Source organism: Chenopodium album, chromosome 27 (assembly GCF_948465745.1).
Source record: "Chenopodium album chromosome 27, dcCheAlbu1.1, whole genome shotgun sequence".
NCBI lineage: Eukaryota > Viridiplantae > Streptophyta > Magnoliopsida > Caryophyllales > Amaranthaceae > Chenopodium > Chenopodium album.
Window position 1 is genome coordinate 1,310,802 of NC_137860.1, and position 19,989 is coordinate 1,330,790.

The window sequence follows — 19,989 nt, forward strand, 5'->3', positions numbered from 1 at the left end:
CAAATTAGCCATGAGAGTAATCAAATTACAAACGAGGAGGGGAAGAATTAAAACATGTGACCTATTGCACACGTGTCTTGATCATTCTTAACCACTGCGCTAAGACCTCACTGTAGGAAGAGATGGAGTGTATGATTTGCTTATAATAACATTACCTTCTAATGCTTGCATCATATCTTCAAACTCAATGACCCAAATTTCATATTTTCGTAGAGTACAAAGGCTTCCAAGAATCTTCCCTTTTCCGTATTCAAATTTGATCATATTAATTGATCTTGATTAATTAATTACATATAAGACCGTTTCAATAATTGAGTATAATAATCGTACATTATATTAATAATGCATGTATTCATCAGCTGATTGCATGCCGCGCTGTATTAAAAATGGAACAGTAAGATAAATTCGCAGAATCTCAGCAACTAATTCAAATAACAATTAATTGGTGCAATATTCCACGAGTATAAAAATAATCCAACTTATTAGGGTTCGTTTGACATTATTTTCAGTTTTCAGTTTTTGTTTTTTCAAAACTGAAAACTGGTTTCAGTTTTTAATTCTTTGTTTTTAAAAACTGTTTTCAGTTTTGAGTTCACAATAACTCTCATACAACCAAATCATTTGTCACTTTAATCAATCTTATACTACGGAGTACCTATAATTTATTTATTATTATTATTTTTTTTATTTCTATATTTATTTTTTGAATAGCTGCTTATTTATTTTCACAAAAAAAAATAAATAAATAAAAAAAAAACCATATATTTCAATAATAAATTTTTTGATTGAATAAGGTTATAACAAAATTTAAAGGAACAACTATGAAAAAAAAGTAACAATAAAATAGTCAAATGCAATGTAATATTTATTCCTCGTTGATAACTTTCATGGTGAAATTTGTCTTTCCCACAATTGTGTTGCCAAACAATCTTTGAAGCATTTTTTGAAGTTCTTGCTGACTTATAGAAGGAGTCACTAGGTCCTCGGATCCATAGTTGTTGATTTCATATTCTTCTAGTTCGACATTTTCATCCGCATATTGTATGAACAAAGGAAACAAAGTGTAAGAAGATGGGTCATGTTATAGGAAGTTTAAGAGATAACTTTTTCCTAATAGTACTGTACAAGTAGTTTATTTTGTAATTACTGTTTAAACTAGCTCTTAGGAGGCACTCTTTTCTTAGTATTAGAGCATTATATATTCTTGACAGAAGCAATAGATCAGAGACAGGGGAATCGCCTACACTTAATTAGCAACAGAAGCAATTCGAAGACTGAAAACTCCAAACCCAACTCACACAACCAGATCACCAGATCGATACTACATAGAATTGATCTCATATTCTGCCCACAAATTCAAGTAATTCAATTTGCAACATGATATAATTATTCAATTTATACTAACAATAAATCAACATACACTCATATTATTTCAGAAAAAAGCCCCAATTATAAAAATTATACACAAATAGACGAAAAACGATTAAAATTCAGAAAAATAAAGAACAAAGATAACCAATTTTGATGAAAGAAATTGAATACAACCAAATTTAATAGCAACAAAAACATCAATAACTTTACAAATTAACAAAGTAGAAAGAAAAACGAGGAGAAACGTGGCGATTAAATGAATTTAAAAGAAAAGAGATCAAAGAGGAGATGCTGCATACTTGTAATTACTTGCTCCTTCAATCTTGACAATGATTAAGGTTTAAGAAAGAAAGATGAAATATCGAATTTGAAGGAGAAACCATTGATGAAACAAGCGTAGCTTTGATAGGGTTTATTTTTAAAAAATACAAAAAAACAAATCCCAAAAAACTGCTTTGAGATGTTTTAGGTTTACTGTTGTAGTTTTTACAAAATAGATGTAAAGTTGTTTTTTTTAAGCTATTTTACCAAACATTGTTTTGTTTTATTTTGGGGTAAAAAAAAACAAAAACAGTAATGATTCCAAACACACCCTTAGTTAAGTGTAATTAAATCTATCAGTTTTCATTGAGACGAAAGTTAGTCGAAGAAGGTGAGAATAGTAATAATTATAAGAAAATCTTGATTTTTACCACCTTCAAATAACGATTTTATTGAATTTACCACCTTAAAAATAAAAGATTTACTTTACCATCTCATAAAAAATGAAACATCAGTTTTACCACCTAATCCTAACTCCGGTGACAAAAAAACGCATGTGAGGCCCACCATAACGGCTAGTTTTTGAAATTATCCCCAAATTCTCTCGATTTTCCTTCTACTTAAACCTACCTTCTTCATGTCTACATCTAATTCTTGAAGATTGAAGTTTTTTTTGCGATTTTCTTCACAAATATAATCCTTAGTTTGAGTGATCCTTAACAATCCCACATCCTCAAATTATCAAATTATTCAAGATTGTACTCGGCCCTGAATCAATTGAACTGTTTGACAACAAACATAAAAAAGGTAAGCAATTTTCATGAATTATGTTGTAATTTTTTGCAATTCTTTGCGTGACTATGTTGCAATTGCTAAGTGTAATTGAAATTGCATGTTTTGTGTTATTAATTCAACCCCAATTATATTATAAATAATTAGGGTACATGTAAGTGTAAATTAATTTTGGGGGTTTTTGATATTTCAATTGCGCAGTAAAATTAGGGTCAGAATATGGTAATTGTGTTCAAATACAATTAATTTCAATGCTTTTGTAAATGAATTTCAGAAGGGAATGTCTTCTTTTAGCATATCACCTTCGAAGGAGTAAAAAAGCCAATGTGGAGTTCCAATGGCAAGGCTTACTGCATGGACTAGGGAGAATCCTGGATGCAAGTTTAGGTCTTGAAAATTCTATGATTCTGTGACAAAGACAAGAGGGGGTAAAGCAAAAAGATTAGAAGAAATATTTTTCACTTACTTTCTGTCTGTCAGACATAAAAGTCAACCCAAATCCTTGCTCAACCACGTACACAAAGTGCCTTCAGCAAACTCTCAAGAAACCAGCACCAGCTGTCTTTGTTTTTAATCTCTGCAGTAGCCCAAGCCAGTGGGAAAATGACATTATTCCCATCTTTTCCAACTGCAACCAAGATCTGTCCAGGGTAAGCCCCTTTTAGATGGCAGCCATCCACACCAATGATGGGTCTGCAACCAGAAATAAACCCATCTCTAAGTGCAACTAAACACACAAACATTCTCATAAAAATTGGCCTCTCAATTTGACCAATATTATCCACCACCACATTACACTCACTCCATGGGTTCCATTTCAGAATGGCCTTCATACATAGTCCCATACCCTTGAATACTGTTCTGCTGAAGACCCATAGATTATTAGCTTTGCCCTGCTTCTAGCCAACAAGCCTTAGAGTATGTTATTTTGATCCACAAGTCATTCAAAGCCCTGTCCTGAATCTGTCTGATCTTCCATCTGGGGTTGCCCCTAAACTCCTCCAAGTATCTGTCAGCCTGGAACTCGATCTATTATCACCTTGTTCATTTTAGTCCTAATACACCTATGCTTCAACCTTAGTGTCTTAATTTGCCAAGCATCTGATTTCACAAGCCTAGTTGCATAAAACTTGAACCTACACCTAACACCTTTAACACAGTACATGTACACTGCACTAACCTACAAGTTTTCTTGTTGTACACACACTTGCATTTCCTTCTGCAACATGTTGTTAGCCTCTTTGAGTGATTGTAAATCAAATAATACTCATACCTATTTTCAATTGCATGCTGTCTCGAAGCCTTTCTTAGTATTTTCACATCACTGAACCTTTGACCCACTATAAACTTGATAGCCCTATCAAAGTATATATATCTCAAGAATAAACCAAGTAACACTACCCTGATCATCATCTGAATCACCATCTAAACTCCTTAGCTCATCAGAATCACAATCTACCTCCTCTTCAACCCTCACTTCAATTGCTTTCAAATTTTTTTCTATTTCAAACCTTGTATCCTGATCCTCATCATCCCTATGCTCCCCTTCCTCACCAACCCCCCTCAAACTGCCCTTAACTTCACTGTTGATATGCTCCAAGTTTTTCTTCAACCACTCATCATCATCATCTGAGTATAAGTCCTCTTCTACCTCATCAAATTCTAACTCAAAGTCACTCAACTCAGAATCAGAGGACTGTGATTCATACTCAAACTCATCAGTATTATCCCTTAAGCTCCTTATTCTTTCTTTCTTCTTACTTTCTACAGCACTAGTTGCAACAAATCTAACCTCCTCGCTTACTTTTGCCTTACCTTTGTCTGTAGCAGTGAGCTTACCCTTCCCTTTTTGTGTAGTAGCACTCACTTTCTCAACCCTAGGATTCCTTCTTCTGTCTCTCTGTCATGTATAACAATGCCCTTTAACCTAGGGCTTTCAGTGGGCTTACTCACTATTGGGTTGGTGTCAATAAGTTTAGGCCCACCCAACTCTTTTTTCAGTTTCTTCCTTTGTGTATGGGTCAGCTCATTCCCATCTATACATATGAAGGGTGTTTTGTGAGTCCCTTCAATTGGTTCATGACTGGTGACAAACATCTCAAGTGCCCCCTCTTTGCTCATAGATCGACTCCAAGAAACCATTCACCTCACCATCAACCAGCAGCTCCCTTTTACTATTCACCCAAGACTTCCCCTTTTGTTTATACCAGCAAAAGCCCTCGGAACCTTCACATTAACATACACAAGGCCATGTATAGCTGCTTGCCTCAAAAAGTGTACATCTATCTTAGACACTTCCACATCTTTCATCCAATAAAGCCACCCACCATCCCAAGTTAACACCCTCCTATTTTTACCAGCTAAAGAAGGTATAAAGGCACCCCCTAATGTAATTTTTAGGTTCACCATGTCCATTCTGTAACAATTCCAACATAAACGTACATACCAATAAACAATTTCAGTTATAATACTCCAAATCACCAATTACAGCGACAAAAAGGAATTAACAATGATTGTGCACTAAATTAACAGTTATCAAGTACAGCTAACCCTAATTAACTAATTAGTTAACAAAAACACACTATAATTCAGTCAAAGATTCGCATAGATAGGGTTTACAATACTTAATTTCACATATTCCCAAAAAAAGCAAAATTTACCCCAATTAACAACCTCAAATCCAACGACATGTACAAAAAAAGGTTTAAAGTACCTCTTGTAGTCAAGAATTTCGATTTATGTCAGCAAATTACCAAGCTTTTGGTCCCCTCCCTATTGAAGATGACAACTGAAGCTGAGGTGTTGCGATTTTGTGGTTCCAGCTCGACTTCAACCACCCAAATTGATTTAGGGTTTCAGTTTTTACAGAGAGAAAGAGGAAAAATCAAAGGAGAGAGAAGAAATTGCAGATGAGAGAGAAGAAATTACAGATGAGGAGGAAGGTGAGAAATTGAATAGGGAAGGTGAGAAAAGGAGGAGAGAGAGGGAAATCGTGATTAAAACAATTAAATTGGAGGGAAGTGATGTGGTAAATTCAATAAAGTCATTATTTAAAGGTGGTAAAAATCAAAATATCCTAATTGTAACAATATACTCCGTATAATTCAAATTATAAGACGAATATGTCTTCTTTAAAAACACAAACTTTCATATGTGGCTGGCCACACCGTGTGACCAGCCACAATTTCTTTTTTTTTTTTTTAAAAAAAAATAAAATTTCTATCTTTCCTCTCTCCTCATCTTCTCTTTCAAACTTTCTATCTCTAACTGTCGTCTTCTGCAGGAGCACTGATTTTGTTCGCCATCATCTTCTTGTTCGCCGTCGTCGTCTTCTTGTTCGTCGAAGGTTCTCAAAGCTCCAAACCAACCCAGATTTAAATCACCAGCTTTGTGTTTGCCATTGTCGAAGGTCCTCAAAGCTCCAAACCAACCCATCAATAATAGCATTGGTTTGGCCAATTATTTACAGTAACATTGTGTTAAATAATTTAGTCCATTTCTTTATTTGTATTTTTTGGTGGCAAGAACATTAAATTACGTTTAAAAGCATTGATTTATAGTTACCCAGATTTGATGATCGTCGTTGATTTCAAACTCATAAAGTTGTTTTGATCCTTTTCTTTTTAATTATTTGGTTATTATTTATTAAGTTTGTTTCTTCTGGTAATTTTGGTTGGGATGGGTGGTGGTTGATTGTTGTGGTGGTTGGAATTGGTGGTTTCATGGCGGCTTTAGCGGTGGAATTGATGGTTAGGTCAGGGGTTACTAGATCCGGTTAGGGGTTATTACTAGATTCGGCCAAGGGTTACTAGATCCGGTTAGGGGTTACTAGGTCGGACAGGGGTTATTTTAGGAGTTACTAGAGGGGTTACTTCAGGGGTTACTTCAAGGATTACTAGATGGGTTAATTCAGGGGTTACTTTGGGGGTTACTAGACAGGGGTTACTTTGAGGGTTACTAGAGCGGTTACTTTAGGGGTTACTTCGGGGGTTACTAGACAGGGGTTACTTCGAGGGTTACTAGAGGGGGGTTACTTCGAGGGTTACTAGAGGGGGGGTTACTAGACAGGGGTTACTTCGGGGGTTACTTCGGGGGTTACTAGACAGGGGTTACTTCGAGGGTTACTAGAGGGGGGGTTACTAGACAGGGGTTATTTCGGGGGTTACTAGAGGGGTTATTTCAGGGGTTACTAATGTGGCACCTTGCCACACCGTGTGGCTGGCCACACCAGAAACGCACTGCTTTAAAAATTTGAACTTCCACCAAAGTAAAATATCAAATATATGTTGAACTTCTTTCTGTTTGATATGCGGTTATTGAAAATTCTACAATAGTCATCCTTAAAATAACAACCATACAATAAAAGAGGTGGCTCATAGTGATTGACTCATATATCCATGTAAGCATTTTTTACTGATCCAATTTGCTTTCAATTTGTTCAACAATTTGTTTCATTTCCATTGATCCAATTATTCGTTCATCAATTTGTGTATCAGTGTTACTTTCGAGAATATACGAATTGATGAACGAATTATCTAGAGGTAAATACACAATTTAAATTTACTTGTGTGGTAAATACACAATTATTTATGTTTTCACTAATTATAGTCATATAGTGTATATATGTTCCTTACTCGATCACAAGTAGATAGAGATAATATGACATGTATGTCTCTGTTTAGAGGTATCAATCAGGTCGGTTCATTTCCAAGTAAGACTTATTTGAGTAAATTTAATCTCGATTTCTCTATTGAATGAGGGGTGTTTCATGTGATATACATATTTATTTTATTTAGACATGCTCGATTCATGATCAATTATATATGTTGTCGTTCACATATACATCTAATTTATTAAATAAAAGTAGTTTAATACTTGTATTTGTTAGTTATTACTCAATATTTGATTAATTAGCACTCCGTATTCATCCCATATTAAGTAATACACCAAACTATCTAACGTGTACATCTGTTCATTCAATTGGAAAATAGAATCCATAGCTACGAATAATACGAGTGATATAAAATAATGTTCAACGGAGTTGCGTGTTAGGTCACTTGTTTCATACATAACTTCATTCACAAACCAAAAAAATATACATGGTTCAAAAAACGTGGTGTGGTTAACAAATATACTAGTAATAGTAATATTATCATATTATGTACGTATTATGCATGTTTGTGGTTGGAAAATTATTGACAAGTGATGAAAAACAGATAATCTTGTATATAATTGAAGAAATATATAATTAGCTTTGGATTATTGAAACTAACAGATTTGATTTTCTCTAAGATATCTTGTGATGTAAATCAAAGTGTTGACGATCTTATGATCGATTGAGACTGATCCGAGTCCCTACATCTTAATGAAACTTCCATTCAAGGTTGAAAAATGTGTATAAACTTATAAATTAGAGAAGGATCAATAAACCTATTATCATTAAGTAGATATATTTAAAAGAATCAACTAACTTCAATAAACGTAAACTAAAAATTTAATTTGTCTAGACCTAGCCAACGTGAAAATCAAATTGTTCGATATTTTGATAGTTTCGTTAATAGAAATAATTTAGGAGTAGAGCTGAGGTGATAAAGTGATTATTTGAATTAGGTAATTTAAGTTATGTCAATTTGGGTAGGGCAAATTCGGGTTTTTCTTGCTTCAAGTTAGGTTTTGAGTCTATTCAGGTCCGTTTAGATTCGAAATTGTTTAAGGTCTATGATGCTCAGAGGATTCAAATAAGCATTTTTGGTTTTTTATGTTTGATTTGAATTGAATTACTTCATATTTAGTTGGGTTAATTATTTTGCAAATATGCTTAAGGTGCAAACCATTTATTTACATTACATTGACAGAGATGATTTATGGGCATACATTTTGTTTATGAAAACTTCAAGACTATCTTTTAATTAAACTTAAGATCTAAGTGTAATATAATTGTTCATCCAACCAAAAAAACCTGTAAATCAACAAAAGGAAGACGTTCATATTGCATCTAATCCCCTCCTTACACACACACAAACGAACAAAGTGAATAGAGTTTTGTTTGTGAGTTTTGTAAGGAAAAAATTACTCCTTTCGATTCTTTATATACAGTTGAATATTAATACTTTTTCGATCTTCGTTCTATTTTTTTTATGTATAGTTTCAAAATATTATTGCACATTCAAAGTTATTTATGATTAATGTGTGTATTGCAAATTACACAAGCAACAAACAGAATAAATTAGCCGAAGGAATGAAGAGGGAGTAGGAATTATAATGTTGTATTTGAAATCGAATTATATGCGGGTACATTTATCACGTGTTGAGTTGACAATTCGAGCACATCAAGAAAATTATGCAATAATTCAAGGGTACATTTTTCATGGTCTAATTAATTAGGAGCACTAATTTAGGGTTTACGTGCACCATATAAATATCAATGATATCATAGGTGTATCAATTCAACTGTTTATATTTACATAAAGCAACCAACCAAATCACATATAAATATAAGATAATATATTCAATTTTATACAGGTGTGGAGGGAAAAAAAATGAATAAAAAATTTAAAAAAAAAAAAAAAAAAAAAAAAAACTTAGGAAGTATATATATATATATGTAGATGAATTTCTAGCTCTTGCCCCAAGTTGTTGTATTGTGCATAATAGCAATTTAATTAAAATGGAACCAAACAAAATTTCCAAACAACAAACCAAAAAAGAGCTATTAGATGCAATATCACATGTATGGAACCGTGGTTTATCTTTCCTAAATTCCATGGCTTTAAAGTGTGCCGTTGAACTAGGCATCTCAGATGCCATTAAAAAGCATGGTAAACCCATGACTCTTAATGAGCTAGCTAATTCTCTTTCGATCCATCCAAACAAGGCTTCATCCTTAAACCAATTGATGCGCCTTCTTATTCACTCCAATATCTACACTATCCAAATTTTAGCGACTGGAGAAGAAGCATATGATCTTACCCTAAACTCCGAACTTCTTTTAGAAGATCACCCTCTAACCCTAGCACCCTTAACTCGTATAAGGGTGACTCCACTTTCAACTGAGCCATCACATCATTTAGCTTTGTGGTTTCGAAACCAAGACCAATCTTGTGAGTCTCCTTTCCAAATTGCTCAAGGAATGCACTTATACAAAGGCATGCCTAATGACACCACACAAAATGATATATTCAACCAAGCCATGGCAAGTGATTCTCAATTGATCGCGAACTTGTTGCTGGCTAGTGATGAATTTGAAGGCTTAATCCACGGTGTTGAGTCACTCCTCGATGGTGGAGGTAATGGTACTATGGCTAAGGCCATTGCTAAGGCCTATCCTAAGATGAATTGTATCGTGTTTGATCAACCACATGTAGTGAACGAGTTACAAGCAAATGAAACAAAAAACTTGACATACGTCGCAGGTGACATGTTTCAAGCTATTCCTAGTGCTCAAGTCATCCTACTCAAGGTAAAACACTATTTTTACATCCATTTTCATTTTTATTTTAATAGTATTTACAAGTATTTTCTTACACCATGAATTGAAGTGTCTTAATAAGTGAGAAAAGTGTAGTTCTAGTCAACTTTGTCATCTGGTCTTATTAGGTTCGTGGTACATTATAATTGCAAATTACGCTTATTTTCTTAAAGAAAAAAAATCCAAGCCTCCATTTTCTTCTTTATTTATGTTGTTTAAACCATTTTCGGCATAAGTTCATCTTTTTGTAAAAGACCATGTGAATTTATGTAGGTGCTTCATCATTATTAAAGTTTTAACTACATACTTTTACATGTGAATTTCTACCTCCATTACAGGTTATGTGCAACGATTTGACATAAAGCAGAGAGGGAAAATGTCTAATCGTTGCACATAACCTGTAACGGAGATAGTATGATTTTCTCTCTTCACGTGAATACGTGATGGTGGGATCCAAGTCACCTTTTTCTCTTTTTTCACGTATCTTTACTATTTTAATATTATTATATTCTAGTCATTATTACAAACCTACATTAGTACTTCCTCGTCAGTAACCAAGCTTGAAATCTATTTTGTAGTGGATATTGCACAACTGGAGCGATGAAAATTGCATTAAGATACTTAAAAAGTGTAAAGAAGCAATTCCAAGTAGAGAGAAAGGAGGAAAGTTGTTGATCATAGATATGGTGGTTGGAATCCCAACTGACAATATAATTCACTTTGAATCCCAATTACTTGCGGATGTTCATATGTTGTACCTTTTTGGAGAAAAAGAAAGGACTGAAGAACAATGGAAATCACTCTTTAATAAGGCTGGTTTTGTTGACTACAACATATTACCAATTTTAGGGTCGAGGTCTATTATTGAGATTTATCCTGCATAATAATAACCTTTAAGATGTTATGTATGTATTTGTTGATATTTCATGTCACGTATTGTAATAAGTTTCATCGGTGTGCATTAAGGTTTAGGCGACGTACGTAAAGTCGTTGTCACTCCTGTATGTTCTTTTTATCATGCTTTTATTTATCAAAACTTATTTCTAGATATTTGTTCGTGATTACATGTGTACGTTCTATTATCTTGATAATGCTTAATGAAATAAAGATGGGATATGTTTGTGTGTTTTAAATTGTACTCTTTTTTACTTAATTGTATTTAAGTTCTTTTGAGAGCATGAAATGATGTGCATCATGCCCCCGCGTGTAAGATATGGTTTGCATAGTGCACATCCAAAAGTTTTAGTCAAGTGTTCATGAAAGCAATAGACTAAGTTTTAGATTACAGGGGAGAATTGAAGAAACTTATCAAATGATATAAGAATAATACAGAGTAATTGAGACCAAATTTCGACTGTAAAACAAATATATTAGTTCTTTTATAACTCCTTTCAATAGATATATTCGATTACATTTTTCCTTAGATCAATTAACACCTCCCGATATAATCCTAGCCTAGTTATAGTTCTTTAGTTTACCCTGAATCCCTGATTGTGTAAAATGACTATGCCAATACTTCTGTTCTTAAAAAAGACGATGTACAATGAGTATATAATACACATCAGAACCCTTTCAGTCGATTTCTTGGTAAATCTATGGCAACATTTACTAAAAATCTAGGAGACTAGGATCATATTCTATGTTACGTTGCAATTCATAAATTGATATATTTGACAAACATCATTTATCTCTTACGAAGTATATACTTATACTATGAAGCCACAAGCACCACATATTGCCCATTCATTCGACCCCCAACGTGCAGTTCAAGGGAATAATCAACTAGTAACCATGTAGCATCACTCATCTTGCTATGACTACAAAAAGAAAACAAATAACATATTTTGCTAGTCATCTAGATGTGATGATTTGGTTTGTGCATCAGCGATTTGTATTCCTAAGCTGTAAGAGTTTAGACCACCTCCTGTCTAGAGAAGCAGTCCTTTGATCACCTATATCTGCAGATAATTCTTACAAGTCAGATGCAATTTTCAGGCGATAAATGATGGATACTTCGTTTTAGACATGATGGTATGTAAAAGAATGCTTACAGTGAAGTTTTGGTTCAGACTTCTCACATGATTCAGAACATGTCTCCTGATAACAGAAACAGTTCTCTGATAAACAAACCAAATTCGCGAATTTCAGAGACAGTTATGCTTAGTTTTTCTTATCAATACCTTAACTGCTGTCTGGAGTCTTATTGTGTCTTGTACAAGAGAGCCTAAGTCTGCTTCATACCCTGGTCTCACATAGATAACCTGCATCCATTATATCCATGTTTAATACATCTAAAGGCTATGTCTGCGGTCTGCCGGTCTAGAAATCAGGAGAGGAATGTTGAGCTTCTTACTGATGGATCATCGCTGCCAATCTCAGGAAGCTCTGTCGACGAATCATCTCTGTCATCAGGCAGAACCCAAACACGTATGCTTGTGTCAATCTGTGAAAACATTATTGCTTCCTCTGTTTAGAAAAAGTTGCAGCATCTCTAATCACAATTATCAATGTCAATACATACATAACTTCAACCATTTAATCATACATAAATAAATACGTACTATAATGATCGATTTGATATTTTGTAGTATAAATTAAGACGCATCTAAAAAAATCCCACATGACTGGTATTTCTCAAGTATAAATTGCTAAAAAAAATGTCGGAAGTAGAGTGTGTGAATAGTATAAAAGTCGAAACTTAACTATTTCTTGACGAAGTATATGAAAACAATATTAAACAATTGCTGCTATTGTCAACTACATCCTGTCCTGTGCAAACTAAGTATTTACAAGATAAGGAATTGCCTGATATTGTCCACAGAATCATAGATATATATGTCTCATTTTTTCTGAAACATTCAAATAAAATTTATAAATAAGCTAATCTAGCAAGAAAAATAGATTAGTATACCGTTCTGCAGTAAGGGGAAGAGCAACTGCTGCACTTCCTGGCAATGGTTGTAACCACCTTTCCATCAACAGACAGGCCAAATCCTGCGTGCTGGCAATAGAAGCGATTTTACGTGCAGCTTGATGTTAGTTATAAGCAAATTCTAAGTATTTGCAATGTATAGAAAGGCAGGACAGATTACCTTCTGAAGGGAAAGACTGACAAAAACCTCGGTATCTTTTCGACCATCCTCAGCTAAATCATCCAACTGAAGATCCTTCAGGGAGACTAGATATTCACAAGTCCATTGACCAGGCCATCTTCCAGTGGATGCAGGTATACTGATCACACGTCGCGGTGTCTTTGAAGCTTTTCTGGTTATCTGATTCAACCATAATCACAAGGAATTAACAATATAGCAGAAGTATTTATATAACATCATAAACTTGATATAATATAATGGCATGTTATATATTATACCAGTGGACCTTCATTTTTTCTTGAAGCTCTGATTTTGATGATTTGAGGAAATGAAGGTATTGATTTTGCTGGAAATATTTGGGTTTTCAATGTGTTAATGTTTTTAGCTGAACTCAGATGGGTGGCACCTGCCATCTTTGTTCTCAACAAAGTTCTGAGGTCACTGATACAAAGGCATTATCACATAATATGTGGCTTATGTATCTTCTCTTCCCCTCACGTGATGTGCATGTGGAGGGGTATATCCGTATATATGCCTTTATTTCACTTTGATCCCCTCTTGAGTAGACTCTCCTTTTTCCCTCTATAAAACTTTACAGCATATTATATCTTACGTAGCGCAACCAATTACCTTTAATTTTTATACTCTCTATGTGCTTAAAATATAATTTTATTTCTCTTAAACACAGATTTTTGGGAGATATTGTAACAGGGTATTGATAATTCTAGTTGAACTAAAAATGAATTGCAATAGTTTATTGTTTTAGGAGAAGTGACTGATAATAAAATAGCAGGGTTAGATAACATGTATTGATTAAACAAGAACTTTAGGAACAAGAATTATTAGGAGAATAGAACTTTCATTTAGGGTTTGGTCAGAGGTTACTCGATTAAGGGTTCCTTGATGGGTTCATTCAGGGGTTACTCGAGGGGTTAATCGATTAGGGGTTACTTGGCCACACGATGTGGTTAGCCACATAGAAAAATCCCTCTTATATTAATGAGAGATTGTGAAATAGAGGAAAAAAGATAAATTTGAACTCTTTCTTCCAAGACTAACTATGATTTTGACTTTTGAGGATCCTGTTCACAATGTCACAAACTCACAATCAAAGATGAAAGGAAGGGCTTGGTGCTAAAACTCTTGAATATAAAACAACTGAAACAAGTTCATCAAAAAAATAGTAAGACAATAATAGAGATTAAAGCTATATCTGTGTTAATGAGATCTTCAATGAATTACTATTTTACAACACTAATCAACAACACTATAACAGTATCACCCCCAATGCCTCCGAAGATGATCCCTGAAATAACCACACAAAGGTTGTTTCCTATCTATCTAACAAGCAAAACTCATACATGACGGATATACTCGACCAAACTCTTCAGTGGGATGAAATTGGGGGGAAAATCACAACTTTCTGTGAATTTTCTTAGAATTACAACAAACACGCAAATATAGGGAAAAGGAATGTGGGAAACCAAAAAATCGGTACAGGTTTCTGCAGTCCCGTTCTGCATCATCCTGTGAACTTAAGCTAGTTAAATATGTTCTTCCCTCGTAGATGAAATATAGTTGTTGCCATAAAAGCACAGTTAAGCCTATCCCCACAGAAATACTAGCTACAAAGAGATATAGAAGAACCAGCCCTCTTGGCGAAAAGAACACAGCAGAAGTCACAAATGCAATAAATATGTCTTTTAGGATGCCAATGAATGCAATGTTGCTGTTGACTCCATGCATCTCCTGAAAAGATCCCTCACCCAAAGATGGTAATACATGGAGGATTGCATAAGCAGACATGATGGCGGCATATGCTACACTAATAACAGCTATAATTAGAAAGCCGATGAAATAACGATGATTTCCTGCACCAACACAGTTTCCAATCTGCAAAAAGTAATGAAATTGATCATCTTAGTTAAAGCATCCAAAGGTAGGATTGTCTGATTCCATGTATTCACAAGCAGGGAAACTTTTAAGCTAAGAGTCCAACAAACTTCACTGTTTGGGTGTAAGAGCATTTTAGCCATGAAATGAAGCATGATAATGTTATCAGACAACCAGAGCTACTCTCTAGCCAGACAACTAGTACAAGTAGACATGAAAAAAATTATGTACACAAAACAAGAATATAAACCAACTTTCAAAAGAAATAAAGACCTTGCTAACTTACAAATGGGCAGTGATGATCCATGTCCAATACACAAGACCCACACGAACTGCAATGATGAGCTCTAGGTGATTTTGGCTTAGAGCAGTACTGGCAGAAAGTATAGTCCTGTAATTCATCTTTCCTCACAGCTGGATAGCTACCCCACACAACTGGTGAAGGAGTGCCGGCATCAGTGAAGGCTGCCATGCCAAACATAGAAACAGTAGACACAGACAATAGGAAAGTGACCATACTGTGGAATACGCCACAAAGTAAGCTCACTGAAAATACAACTGGGTATACTGCCCACAAACCACCACCTACATATCCATAGAAGACAGTGAAACAGAGTCACTAGTGATCAAAGCATAGATTAGAGAGATCATTTCAATAAGATCCATAAGAATCATTTGCAAGAAAAGATACTGTTAAAGGCTGGAAAGTCAGATTTGTAGAAACAAGGAAGAGAATTTGGGGAAAAATTGATAAATGGTTGTTTTAACAATACAAAATCAGCACTTAGGAGATCAAAAATTCAAAACCCAGATCTTAAAGCTAATCATGATAAATAACAATTTTCAACATAGTTTCCCTATTGCTAAACTCCTTTATCTATAGACCAACTCCCCTCTACTTGTTGCTCAAGCTACCTCTAACTTAATATTATATATTAGTTATAATTGCCTAGACTATTCCTCCCCTTAGGCTAGTTCATCATACATACTAAAAGGTAAAATAAAAAGGACAATAATCGAATTTTAGCTAAATTGTCGAAATCAAAGCCATTGAAATTGCAGGTAAGCAAACACATTGACAATAGTCAACTGCTTAGCTACAAGAGAGCTGAAATCTCCAATGGAAACGCAGCCCAAGGAGAAATGAGAAGTCCTACAATCCTACATGCAATCCAATCTGACAACGAAGCAAAGCCAGCACAGCACCATGGAAAACAATGTAAAGCAGTGAACTGCCTTTCTTGTGTTGGGCTATATACTTACATAGGCTAGAATCTAGACTACAAGATTGAGAAACTATAAAGAGCAGAAATGATCCTATGAGCAACACGAAAAGAAAAAAAATAAAATAGGTTTGTAAAAAGGGGCATGAGGCTTACATATAACAAATGACACAAATACAAGGAGGATAGAAACAAAGCAACGATCACGTAAACGTCTCCACCGCAATTTTTTGCCTTCGCGTCTGCTTTCATTTTGTTTGGTAATGGCCCCACACCAACCACACTTAAAAACTGGTGCATTTGATGGGAGAATAAGTCGCAATCCACATCCCCAGCATATCGATTCATAATCATGTTCCATGGAAGGTGGGTACTGCTCCTGAAAAGTTGAGGCAATACAGGATTTTACGAAGTGCCTTGATTTAGAATAAGATTTCTGATATTGTACAACAGTTGCACATATAAGACACATTCAACAAGCAACACCAGCCTACATGTAATGTTGTATCTTGGACATGAACAAGCCAAACACGGGATCAGATAGCAATTTATAAGAGGCCCTTACTGTGTTTCCTAAGTTGGAGCACAATTCAGCATCAATGAGGTAGAAGTAATCAAGTAAGAAGGGGCATCCTGCCATAAGGCAATAATATCTATCTGGTTGATCTGTGTGTAAAGCAATCTTCCAGATATGCGTTCTGGCCAGCATATGCCAAACGAAAACCATGACACAGATTGTCAATTTTCTAATTAAGGCAGGACCCTTTACGCCTACTACTGCAGCTAAAAGTATGTCACTAAATAACTCATTTGTCCAGGAACCAACACAATTTTAACCAGTCTCCCTGCTACACCACATTAGCAACTCCAAAGACACAGTGTAACTTTGTTCTAAGTTCTACACATGACATTAAATTCAATTCCATGCTACAAGAACATCCAATTAGTACAATATAACAACAATCATTTCAACTTAAGCCTTCAGATTACAACTCTACAGCCTTATTTCATACCTGATAACCCGCCCCTCTTTATGAATCATTTATACTACTCAAACAAAACCAATTCCTATACAATCTGTATTGGTTTTATTCTCAGGAAAAGATGACGGAATTCATTGCAAAAAAAAGGTAATTTGGGGAAAGAGGGCAAAAAACAACATTTTCCATAACTAATCAAACTCAAACCTAGAATGATATGGATCCAATAACTTGAAGAGAATAAATTGGCATCACAAGATAGAACTAGAAGCACATAGCTTTGGGGCTGGCTATAGCAGAATAAACCCAACGATTAAGCAACTCTTTGTCAAAATTGCAGGTGTTGCCAGATTGAAATCAAAGTCAAAAACAAACATGAAAGATTTTTAACTTAAACCTCTCGTTCTGACATATAAACCATGTTTTATAAAGCCCCATATCCATGAAGCCAAAAAATAATGATATACAATTATGATAAAAATCCTCCTCTTTCTTTTTTCTTTTCTTTTGTGATAGAACAATTCAAAAATTACAAAAACGAAACCATAACAATATAAAGAAAGTATTAGAGCACTTTACTTTTTGACATTCCTACAGCCTAGTACTTAGCAAGTTAGCACCATTGCCAATTGAACACAAATGCATATGCAGTTGGAGTAGAAAAATCAGGAGACTTTCGATATCCATTGATTCTCGAGAATCAATATTCGAGGATCAATGAAATTAAAAGGTATGAGGTTATCAGCAAGTTTAAATTGATCAAGTCATTGATACAAATATTTGAAGATGTGGAATACCTTGATCACAGTAGGATTTCGATCTTTCTTTCCAGCATCAATCATTCATTAAGAACAATCACACAAAACAGAAAAATATCCAATTAATTCAAACATTTTCGTAAAAATAATTCATCTACTTATACTCAAGTCAATCAGTGAAAAATTCAAATCAAAGCAACTTCAATGCAAATTAAATTGCTTTAATTACATAAATAGAATGACATAATCCATTGAAATCAAAAACAAGGTTAATTCCAACTTCAATTAGGTCAACCATCCAAAAATCAACCATATAATCAGTTAAAAATGCTTCAAAATACCATAATTTAGAAGTCAAAAACTCGATTTCCTAGTAAAATTCAACCTAAAAAATTGATAATTATGAAGAAACAAAAAAAAAAGAGGAAATTACCGGAGTTTGAGAAGAGGGAGGAGCAGAAGATGCAAGTGATTGAGAGAGGAAGCCATTGTTGGATTCTTCGAGAGGAGGAGGAGGAGAAGAAGAACGTTGCACTGCAAAAGCAAATGACAGAGAAACTCAGAAGAAGAGAGAGAAAGTGAGATGGAGAAGAAGAAGAAGAAGGAGGAGAGAGAAAGTGAGCTCACCGTTGACGGCGGCCATGGCGGCGGAGGAAGTTGGTGTGTTGAGAGTTAAGACAGAGACCACCTCCACACAGCCATGGAAAGGAAAGGAAAGGAATGAAGAATTTTAGAAAGTCAAGGTTTTTCAATAACTAATAATAGTAATATACTTTATAATTAATTAATTAATTAATTAATATGCATTACTCATGTTACAAGTAAAAAAAAAATGAATCAATTAAACTATTTTACAAATACTTGAACTCATTCACCCTCAAAAAAAGAAAAAAAATACTTGAACTCATTCTACTATGCTTCCTTTGAATTGAATTTCGACCGTTCGCTTTCAACAAATCAAATTAGAGATACTAGCGAAGCCATTATTATGAGTTATGCATTCAATCTTATTCTTGGCAATACCAGAACATTCATAGCAAAAGGTACTTCACAGAGGAGTCCTATGAGCTCTTATATGTGGGGCATTCAATCATTCATAACATTCAAATTGGAGGTAGTAATCAGCTTAATAAAAAGACATTTAAGGAGTCTCTTTACAAGATATTCATTTTCTCCTCAATCAATTTTATAATTGGATTATCCATCACATCTACCTAGATTTAAATTGTGCGCCAAATTGGATCGCTGATGTAGGTCACTTAACTTTTGATAGTACAAACATTATGTTTTGTAATATCCTAGTCTAGGGAATTGCTAGAATGAGAATGAGAAAACCACTTAAAAGTTGGCATATGTCTCACTTCCTAATTTTAAAAAAAGCAAATATTCATTTTGTATGTACTTTGTACTTTATAAGGGACATGTGGTAGTTTTTAACTGGCTTTCTCATATTCTCATTTCTCAATTTGGCAAATTTTGTCTAGTATATTTACCCATTTCTCGAGGAAGTAGTAATAGAGACATGTTATGTATTTCTTAATACTGTACATAACAATGATTAAAATATTTTAAAAACACATGGTAAAGAGAAAAAAGGAGAGGATAGGAAGAGAGAGCTCTTTATGTGGACCCTACCTATTTTTTGGTCAGATTGTCTCACGTGATGGAGGACCACAATACATGCTAATTGTTCCACTGAAAGCTTATATAGTACCGTTGAATTTTCAGTGGTACTATATATGCATAAATTTAGTACAACTGAATTAATATATAATAACAATATATGCATATATAGTACTCCCTCTGTTTTTTTTTATATGCATCAGTTTGACCAGCACATTTGCCGAGACGCTACTTTGACCATAAATATTTTTAATTGTGTATTAGTAAAAATTGTAACAAAATTATATTATGAAACTAGACATCATGACGAATCTAATGATATATAATATGATAACATTTATTCATTTTTTAGAGGCGAAAAAATTAAGTCAACCATGGTATGTGAATAGTGCAATTGTCAAAGTGATGCATATTTAAAAAAAAAAAAGAAGGGAGTATCACTGTATGTTCAGTGGTAATCAATAATTTCTTTAAAAAAAAAAAAAAAAAAAAAAAAAAAAAAAAACTGACTAAGGACACACCAGGAGA

The 19,989-nt window shown here is 34.2% G+C and overlaps 2 protein-coding genes and 1 pseudogene across 5 annotated transcripts; 1 reads left to right on the forward strand and 2 right to left on the reverse strand.

Annotated features, from left to right (window-relative positions):
* The first annotated feature begins 9,091 nt into the window (after positions 1-9,091).
* On the forward strand, positions 9,092-10,782 carry LOC145621240 (trans-resveratrol di-O-methyltransferase pseudogene; annotated as a pseudogene). The gene is made up of 2 exons (XR_014108367.1): positions 9,092-9,883; positions 10,471-10,782. The product of XR_014108367.1 is annotated as a trans-resveratrol di-O-methyltransferase pseudogene (transcript).
* Positions 10,783-11,249: 467 nt separating this feature from the next.
* Positions 11,250-13,438, reverse strand: LOC145620640 (large ribosomal RNA subunit accumulation protein YCED homolog 2, chloroplastic-like). Its single transcript, XM_081675340.1, has 7 exons — positions 13,263-13,438; positions 12,985-13,164; positions 12,804-12,893; positions 12,246-12,335; positions 12,073-12,153; positions 11,944-11,989; positions 11,250-11,850 (listed from the first exon to the last, which is right to left on the reverse strand). Exons 1-7 carry the CDS (start codon positions 13,395-13,397, stop codon positions 11,774-11,776), a joined length of 699 nt encoding a protein of 232 aa, XP_081531466.1. The 5' UTR covers positions 13,398-13,438; the 3' UTR covers positions 11,250-11,773.
* Positions 13,439-14,150: 712 nt separating this feature from the next.
* LOC145620879 (protein S-acyltransferase 11-like) lies at positions 14,151-18,612 on the reverse strand. 3 transcript variants are annotated; one of them, XM_081675600.1, is made up of 6 exons: positions 18,466-18,612; positions 18,272-18,372; positions 17,878-17,904; positions 16,257-16,479; positions 15,164-15,462; positions 14,151-14,877 (listed from the first exon to the last, which is right to left on the reverse strand). In XM_081675600.1, the coding sequence occupies exons 1-6, from the start codon at positions 18,479-18,481 to the stop codon at positions 14,398-14,400; spliced, it is 1,146 nt and encodes a 381-aa protein (XP_081531726.1). In that variant the 5' UTR covers positions 18,482-18,612; the 3' UTR covers positions 14,151-14,397. The 3 variants fall into 3 exon arrangements, with proteins under 3 accessions (XP_081531726.1, XP_081531727.1, XP_081531728.1); XM_081675601.1 differs by lacking the exon at positions 17,878-17,904; XM_081675602.1 differs by lacking the exon at positions 18,466-18,612 and having other exon boundaries at positions 17,878-17,900; positions 18,272-18,364.
* Positions 18,613-19,989: the final 1,377 nt, after the last annotated feature.